Source organism: Stomoxys calcitrans, chromosome 3 (assembly GCF_963082655.1).
Source record: "Stomoxys calcitrans chromosome 3, idStoCalc2.1, whole genome shotgun sequence".
Classification (NCBI taxonomy): Eukaryota; Metazoa; Arthropoda; class Insecta; order Diptera; family Muscidae; genus Stomoxys; species Stomoxys calcitrans.
Window position 1 is genome coordinate 193,710,832 of NC_081554.1, and position 7,722 is coordinate 193,718,553.

The following is a 7,722-nucleotide window of genomic DNA, read 5'->3' on the forward strand; positions in this document are numbered from 1 at the left end:
TCCGATTCTAGTTTAAGCTCAATGATAAGGGGAGATCCCTTTTTATAGCCGAGTCCGAACGGAGTGCCGCAGTGCGCCACCTCTTTTGAGGAGAAGTTTTTACATGGCTTAGTACCTCACAAATATCGCCAGCATTAGGGGGTGGGGGTATAACCACCGCTGAACATTTTATGATGGTCTGGCCAGGATTTGAACCCAGGCGTTCAGCAACATAGGCGTACATGCTAACCTCTGCGCAACGGTGGCCTCCATCAATGTCCATGAACTGGTAGGAGCCGATTTTCTTATCCTATTTGGCTAAAATTGCGAATATGGGCTTTCATTATATTACCTTGGTCCAGTATATGGTGTAAGATTCCATCTGTAGGCCATTACAATTAAACATTTCCTGGCATGTCCTCAACTGTCCATGAACTGGAAGGAGCCGAATTTCTTATCCAATTTGGCTAAAATTGCAAATATGGGCTTTCATTATATTACCATGGTCCAGTATATGGTATAAAATTCTGCTTACTATCAAAAGTTCTAACACCTGAGTTTTGTATTTTTCCTGTGTACCCTCTCTGCCATATGCACAAAGAAAGAGGTTTTCAAATTTATGAGGCACTTTCAAGAACACTGAGGAGAAAAAAGTAAAAGTTTAAATGTCCATAAAGAAATTTGCAAACATGCAGAAGGTAAGGAAAAAATTTGCAGCATTGCCTTCCCAAAGGATTTGGCCAAACCTCAACAACAAGGCTAATTTATAATCGAAATCAAAATGTCCACATATGGGAGACAACTTCATTAATTTTCAAGTTTATCGTATTATACTGGAAAGAAGATTCAATTGTGGTCTTCCAAGCCATGGCAAGTATAAAAGCTTCCTTTGCTTTGGCAAGAAGATCAGTTGACTTTTTTAAATCCGTGGAGAATGTTAAAACGCGTGTGTTTTTTATTTGTCATCATCATCAATGGAATATTTTGTGTGACCACTGACTCAGAGGAAGACATACCCATAGGCAGTGACAAAGAGCTATCGGATTTGGTTATAACCACTGCTTTGGGTAAAATTAGAGGAACTCTCTTGACTTCGCAAAGAGGCAGAAATTTCTATGCCTTTCGTGGCATACGCTACGCCAAGCCTCCTGTGGGAGAGCTGCGTTTTAAGCCTCCGGAACCCATAGAGCAATGGTTTGATATCTTCGATGCCACCTTCGATGGACCCATGTGCCCTCAGCCAGCCTTGAATAGCTTGGATGTTTCCGAGGATTGTCTACGGTTGAATATCTATACCAGGGACTTGCCTTCGGAGACAAATCCCAATCCCAAAAAGCCTGTCATAGTTTTCATACATCCAGGAGGCTTCTATTCTCTGTCGGGACAAAGTAAAAATTTTGCCGGTCCTCAATATTTCATGGATCGCAGTGTGGTCTTGGTGACTTTTAATTATCGTTTGGCTTCTTTGGGTTTTCTAAGTACCGGAACACGAGAAGCTCCTGGAAATTTGGGTTTAAAAGATCAAGTCGCCTTACTGAGATGGGTAAAATTGCTTATATCCCGCTTTGGAGGAGATCCTAATTCAATAACTCTTTTGGGTTATGGCGCCGGCGCCATGAGTGTCACATTGCATATGGTTTCACCTATGTCGAGAAATCTCTTTCACAAAGCCATCATTATGAGTGGTTCGGCTACGGGACAATGGGAATTGCCGGAGGAGCAGCTGTATTTGGCCCAACGCCAAGCCAAGTTGTTGAAATGCCCAGTGGCTAATATAACCGAGATGATGGAGTGTTTAAAAAGTGTGAGTAGTGTGGAAGAAAGAAAAAAACGTATAATGAAAAAATCAGATATCTGTTTGCAATATTCCCTTAAGTGGAAAATTAGTGTATGAAGAATTGTATGGATGGACAGACTAACGTTTAACTGGACTGACTAACTGCCGCTAAGGTGGAAAGAAAATTAAATTGGAAAAAGTAGTATTGATTAGCTATATGCGACTATAGATGAATTATTTGAGGAACAAACGGCAAACTTCAACTCAGACAGGGTCGAGTCTCTGGATCTCAAATCTGGATAATGATTTAAAGAAGAGCTCTATATAATTATGAATCTTTAAGGCAGGAAGGAGTAGACCATTCAAGTATGGGTAACGGAGACAGGTTAATGGACATTTGGATAGAAGCATAGACGACCGAATGTGTGGACAGATTGAAGGGCGAACGTTTAACTGGATAGCAGGTGGGATTTGTGCGACCATGAACTGATAAATAGAGGCATAGACGGAAAACTTCAAGCCAGACAGAAGGCTACCCTACCTACAGGCTCTGGAAGTCAAATCAAGAAAAGGAGCTCTATGTGGTTATGTGTCTTTGAATAAGAAAGGAGTTATCCATTGAAGTATAGGTGGTCTAAGAAGTAAATTGGCGTTGAAATAAAAAGAAGGACGGACATATAGAACTTATTGCGAGCTCTTGGATATGAAGAAGTCAGATCATGAAACTCGTAGTAGCTGCTGATTATAGAGTAGTCCAGCGGTCTTTATTGTCTCACCAATGATATATTGCACGTTAAACTTTCCTATAAATATGTGTCGCTCAGCAGCACACTTTTCGATCTGTAAATTAACCCATGAGTATTCCATTCAGAAACAGTCGGAGGTAGTTTGGGTTAGTGCGCTGAGCGACACCTTTTGGTAGAGAAGCTTTAATAACAATTCTTTCATATCAATAACTGCTCTTCGTTTAAAGTTTTTTTTTAACCTCTGTTTTTTTTTATCTGTTTTTATAACCTCCACCATAGGATGGGGGTATACTAATTTCGTCATTCTGTTTGTAATTACTCGAAATATTCGTCAGAGACATTTCACATTTTATGCCGATTTAGCCATGTCCTTCCGTCCGTCTGTCCATCCTTCTGTCCGTCCGTCTGTCCGTCCGTCTGTCTGTCCGTCCGTCTGTCCGTCTGTCTGTCTGTCCGTCCGTCTGTCTGTCAGTCCGTCCGTCTGACGAAAGCACGCTAACTTTTGAAGGAGTAAAGCTAGCCGTTTGAAATTTTGCACAAATAATTCCTATTAGTGTAGGTCGGTGGGGATTGTAAATGCGCCATATCGGTCCATGTCTTGATCCATATAAATCGATCTTGGGTCTTGACTTCTTGAGCCACTACAGGTCGCAATTTTTATCGGATTTGGCTCAAATTTTGCATGAAGTGTTTTGTTATATTTCCAACAACTGTGCTAAGCATGGTTGAAATCGGTCCATAACCTGATATAACTGTCATACAAATGGACAGACTAACCGATCTGGGGTTTTGACTTCTTGAGCATCTAGAGGGCGAAATTCTTTTCCGATTTGGCTGAAATTTCGTATGAGGTGTTTTGTTATGATTCCCAACAATTGAGCCATGTATGGGTGAAATCGGTGCATAACCTGTTATAGTTGTCATACAAACCAATCTGGGGTCTTGACTTCTTGAGCCTGTAGAGGGCGCAAGCCTATCCGATTTCGCTGAAATTTTGCATTACGTGTTTCATTATGACTTTCAACAACTGTACAATGTATGGTTCAAATCCGTCCACAACCTGATATAGCTGCCATATAAACCGATCTCGGATCTTGACTTCTTGAGCCTCTATAGGGCGCAATTATTATCTGATTTGGGAGAAATTTTGTACAACGGCTTCTCCCATGACCTTCAACATACGTGTCAAATATGGTCTGAATCGGTATATAGCCTAATACAGCTCCCCTATAAAAAGATCTCCTTATTTTTCTTCATGAGCCCCTAGAGGGCGTAGTTCTTATTCGATTTGGCTGAAATTTTTCACTTTAACTTCTACTATGGTCTCCAACATTCATCCCACAACTTGATAAAGCTCCAATAGCAAAGCAATTCTTTTTTTTATCCTTTCCTTTCCTTTGTTAGCCTAAAAAGAGACACCGGGAAAAGAACTCGACGAATGCGATCCATGGTGGAGGGTATATAAGATTCGGCCGGGCCGAACTTAGCACCCTTTTACTTGTTTTACCCCCATTTTTTGTTTTTTGTTGATCTGTTGTTTTATAGTTCTTTTTGTTTTCTATGCGTTTAAGGTTGTCCAACCATTTGGTTTAAAATTAAAATGAATTCAAAAATTTGGTCGAAAAGTTAACCTTTCGTGTCTGGGATCACGATCATCAATGTTGTGAGCTTAGACTAGCTCTATGAAAAAGGGCTTTAGTTTTTATGCCGAGTCTGAACAGCTTGCCACTTAGTAATATCGCTTCGATTAGAAGCTTCAAAGTTCTTTAGAAGTTTCAAAGTCCGATTATAGGCTTTGAGCCCCTAGTGGATCCATTAGCTGATATGGCTCACATATAAACCGATCTCCTTATTTTTCTTCTTTAGCCTCTAGATTGAGTTATTCGTATCCGATTTGGCAGAAATTTTGCAAATTGACTTTTTCTATGGGTCAATCCTTATATAGCCCGATAAACCGATCTCCCCTTTTTATACCCACCACCGAAGGATGGAGGTATATTCATTTTGCCATTCCGTTTACAACACATAAAATATCCATTTCCGACCCTATAAAGTATATATATTCTTGATCAGATCAGATTCTTTCCTTTGTTCAAAAGCAGGTTAAGTTCTATATTGCCCCCATATAGACCGATCCGCCGACATCCTTCTTCAATTTGGCTCAGATCGGTCCAGATTTGAATATAGCTGCCATATAGACCGATCTCTCCATTTAAGGCTTTGGGCTCATAAAAGGCGCATTTATTGTCCGATTTCGCCGAAATTTGGGACAGTGAGTTAAGTTAAGTCCCTTGACATACTTCTGCAATATCGCACAGATTAGTCCAGATTTTGATATAGATGCCATATAGACCGATATCTCGGTTTTAGGTTTTGGGGCCATAAAAGGCGCATTTATTGTCCGATGTCGCTGAAATTTGAGATAGTGAGTTTAGTTAGGCTCTTTGACATTTTTCTGCAACTTGACCCAAATCGGGCCAGGTTTGGATATATAGATCGATCTCTCCATTTAAGGCTTTGAGCTCATATAATGCGCATTTATTGTCCGATTTCGCCGAAATTTGGGACAGTGAGTTGTGTTGCGCCAGAAGACATCCTTCTTCAACTTCGTCCAGATCGGTCCTGATTTGGATATAGCTGCCATATAGACCGATCTCTCGATTTAAGGCTTTGGGCTCATAAAAGGCGCATTTATTGTCCGATTTCGCCGAATTTTGGGACAGTGAGTTGTGTTAGCCTCTTCGACACTTTTCTGCAACTTGGCCCAAATCGGGCGAGGTTTGGATAAAGCTGCCATATAGACCGATCTCTCGATTTAATGACTTGGTCCCATAAAAAGGACATTCATAATCCGATTTCCCTGAAATTTGGAACAGTGACTTATGTTAGGCTTTTCGACATCCCTGTCGTATATGGTTCTGATCGGTCCATATTTGAATATGGATACCAAAAAGACCAATATTTTGTTCGAGAAAATTGAACATTGATTTGTACTTATTAGACTTCTCAATATCCGTATCAAATTTTGTCGAAATCGGACCACACTTTAATAAAGCTTCTAAGGGGGCATACATTATGCATTTTTCAGTGGATTATGACGAAAGGTGGCTTACATATATATACCCGAGGTGGTGGGTATCCGAAATTCGGACCGCCCGATCTTAATGGTTTTTTACTTATTTTCACTGGGGTAGTTAAATTAATTTGGTCAATAGTTCAAAACTTAGCTCAGTAGTTCGTTCAGATAGTTCAATAGTAAGTTCACTTTGTTCGTTCATTAAGTTAGTTCAGTATTTCGTTAAGCTATTTAATGATTGATACAATAATGGGATAGCGAAGGAGTTTATCAAGAGAATGATATGACAGAATATTGTCACCCGGTGAACTAAAATACTGAACTAGTTAAGTTCGTTAATTTCCATAGTTTGGAACTAGTTCGTTAGCAAGCTACATAACTCTACAGTGCAGGTCATCTTCTTTTTGTGCTTTAAAAGATCTTCAACGCAGGGCGACTGTACGCCAAAGACTAAGAACTTCATAACATAATACATAGACCATGCCCTTTCCTTTATAGAAACATTATCTGGAATATCCCAACTCACTCTCCAGCATGTTTGAGTTTGGACGCAGCAATCCCTTGATTTTATGGAAACCTGTAGTGGAAAAAGATTTCGGTCAAGAACGTTTTCTTGTTGAGGAACCTTTGCGCTCTTATCAAAATGGTGACTTTATGAAAATACCCATAATTACAGGCATGACAAAGGATGAGTTTGTGGGACCGGCGTTATGTAAGTCCATTTTGAATAAAATCAGACATTACTTAATAATTTATTCTTCTGTTTCATTCGTTTCTTAGCCTTGTTGGAAAATGCGAATTGGTTAAAATTCTTTGAGGACAATTTCAATTTAGTGGCTCCCATTTGTTTTATGTACAACAGCAGCAATCTTAGATCAGCTGATATTGGCCGTGAGTTGAGATCATTTTATTTCGGCAATGGCAGCTTGAGTATGCCCGCCTCATTGGAGAATCTTACTTTGCTTTACTCGGATGCCTTAACTGGTTTCTCTGTACATCGTTTTGTACATTTGGCAGCTCGCTCTACAAAAGTTTACTATTACCGATTTAGTTATCAGGGGCAGAGGAGTCATATAAACTATCCCCACAATGGACCTTATGGTGAGAGAATTTGTGGATTATTTATGGTTAAATAAAAACTTTTTGATGGATTTGTTTTTTTTTTTTATAAAGGTGTCGTTCATCACGATGATTTAATGTATTTATTTGTGGAGCCCACTGTTAATCGCATGTTCACTGAAGATGATGAAGAATTTCCTATGGTTAATACGATGACCAGTATGTTAACTGCTTTTGCCTACAAAGGGTAAGTTTAGAGAATACAAATTTAATTATTATAGAAACAAATATTTTTTACAAAAACGTTAAAAATTTTCAGTGATCCCAATAAGCCAAGTGACAAATATTTGAAAAACATTCGTTGGCGTCCATTCAGTTATAAAAAACAATATTACCTAGACATTGGGGATGAGTTGACTATGCGCAGCGGACTCAATACCCAACGTTATGAATTATGGAAACGTTTGTTTCCTCTCAATTGGAGGCGTCAGAGTAAACATGGTGTTGACGATATTGATTATGAATGATCTAAAACTGAATTGTATACCGAAATTTCATGTAATAAAATGAAGGCTTGATAAAGTGCGTACTCCTTAATGTTATGTGTAGTCACGTGGGTATTTTGCTGGTACGACACAGGTAGTTTGCTGCCTGGACGTTTACAGAGTGACCCAGTTCCGAGACAGGTGCCTAAATTCCGGTATAGTATATCTTTTTGGGGACACCGTGGCCCAGAGGTTAGCATGTCCGTCTATGACGCCGAACGCCTGGGTTCAAATCCCGTGGTGAACATCAGAAAAATTTTCAGCGGTGGCTATCCCCTTACTAATGCTGGCTGGTAGGAGGTATCCTGCCTTGATGAAATTTCTCTACCAAGTGATGTCGCTATGCGGTACGCCGATCGGACTCGGCATAAACAAGTAAAAGGGCGTTTAGTTCGGCCGGGCCGACCTTTGGATACCCACCACCACAGGTATATATGTAAATCACCTTTTGTCAAAATCCGGTGAAAACAGCATACCATATGTCCCATATCCATATCGAAATATGTTCCGATTTGTGTATAACAAAATATTCTTTTTACC

General features: G+C 39.8%; 1 protein-coding gene across 1 annotated transcript; it reads left to right on the top strand.

The window, feature by feature from the left end:
• Positions 1 to 913: 913 nt before the first annotated feature.
• LOC106083413 (juvenile hormone esterase) lies at positions 914 to 7,226 on the top strand. The gene is made up of 5 exons (XM_013246783.2): positions 914 to 1,783; positions 6,077 to 6,290; positions 6,359 to 6,679; positions 6,752 to 6,884; positions 6,957 to 7,226. Exons 1-5 carry the CDS (start codon positions 914 to 916, stop codon positions 7,162 to 7,164), a joined length of 1,746 nt encoding a protein of 581 aa, XP_013102237.2. The 3' UTR covers positions 7,165 to 7,226.
• Positions 7,227 to 7,722: the final 496 nt, after the last annotated feature.

Excerpts from the sequence above, each read along its gene's own strand:
- LOC106083413 (XM_013246783.2), top strand. The coding sequence starts at position 914 with ATGTTAAAACGCGTGTGTTTTTTATTTGTCATCATCATCAATGGAATA. Across the intron at positions 1,784-6,076 it reads TGATGGAGTGTTTAAAAAGT|AAACATTATCTGGAATATCC; the intron begins GTGAGTAGTGTG and ends TTTCCTTTATAG. Across the intron at positions 6,885-6,956 it reads ACTGCTTTTGCCTACAAAGG|TGATCCCAATAAGCCAAGTG; the intron begins GTAAGTTTAGAG and ends AAAAATTTTCAG.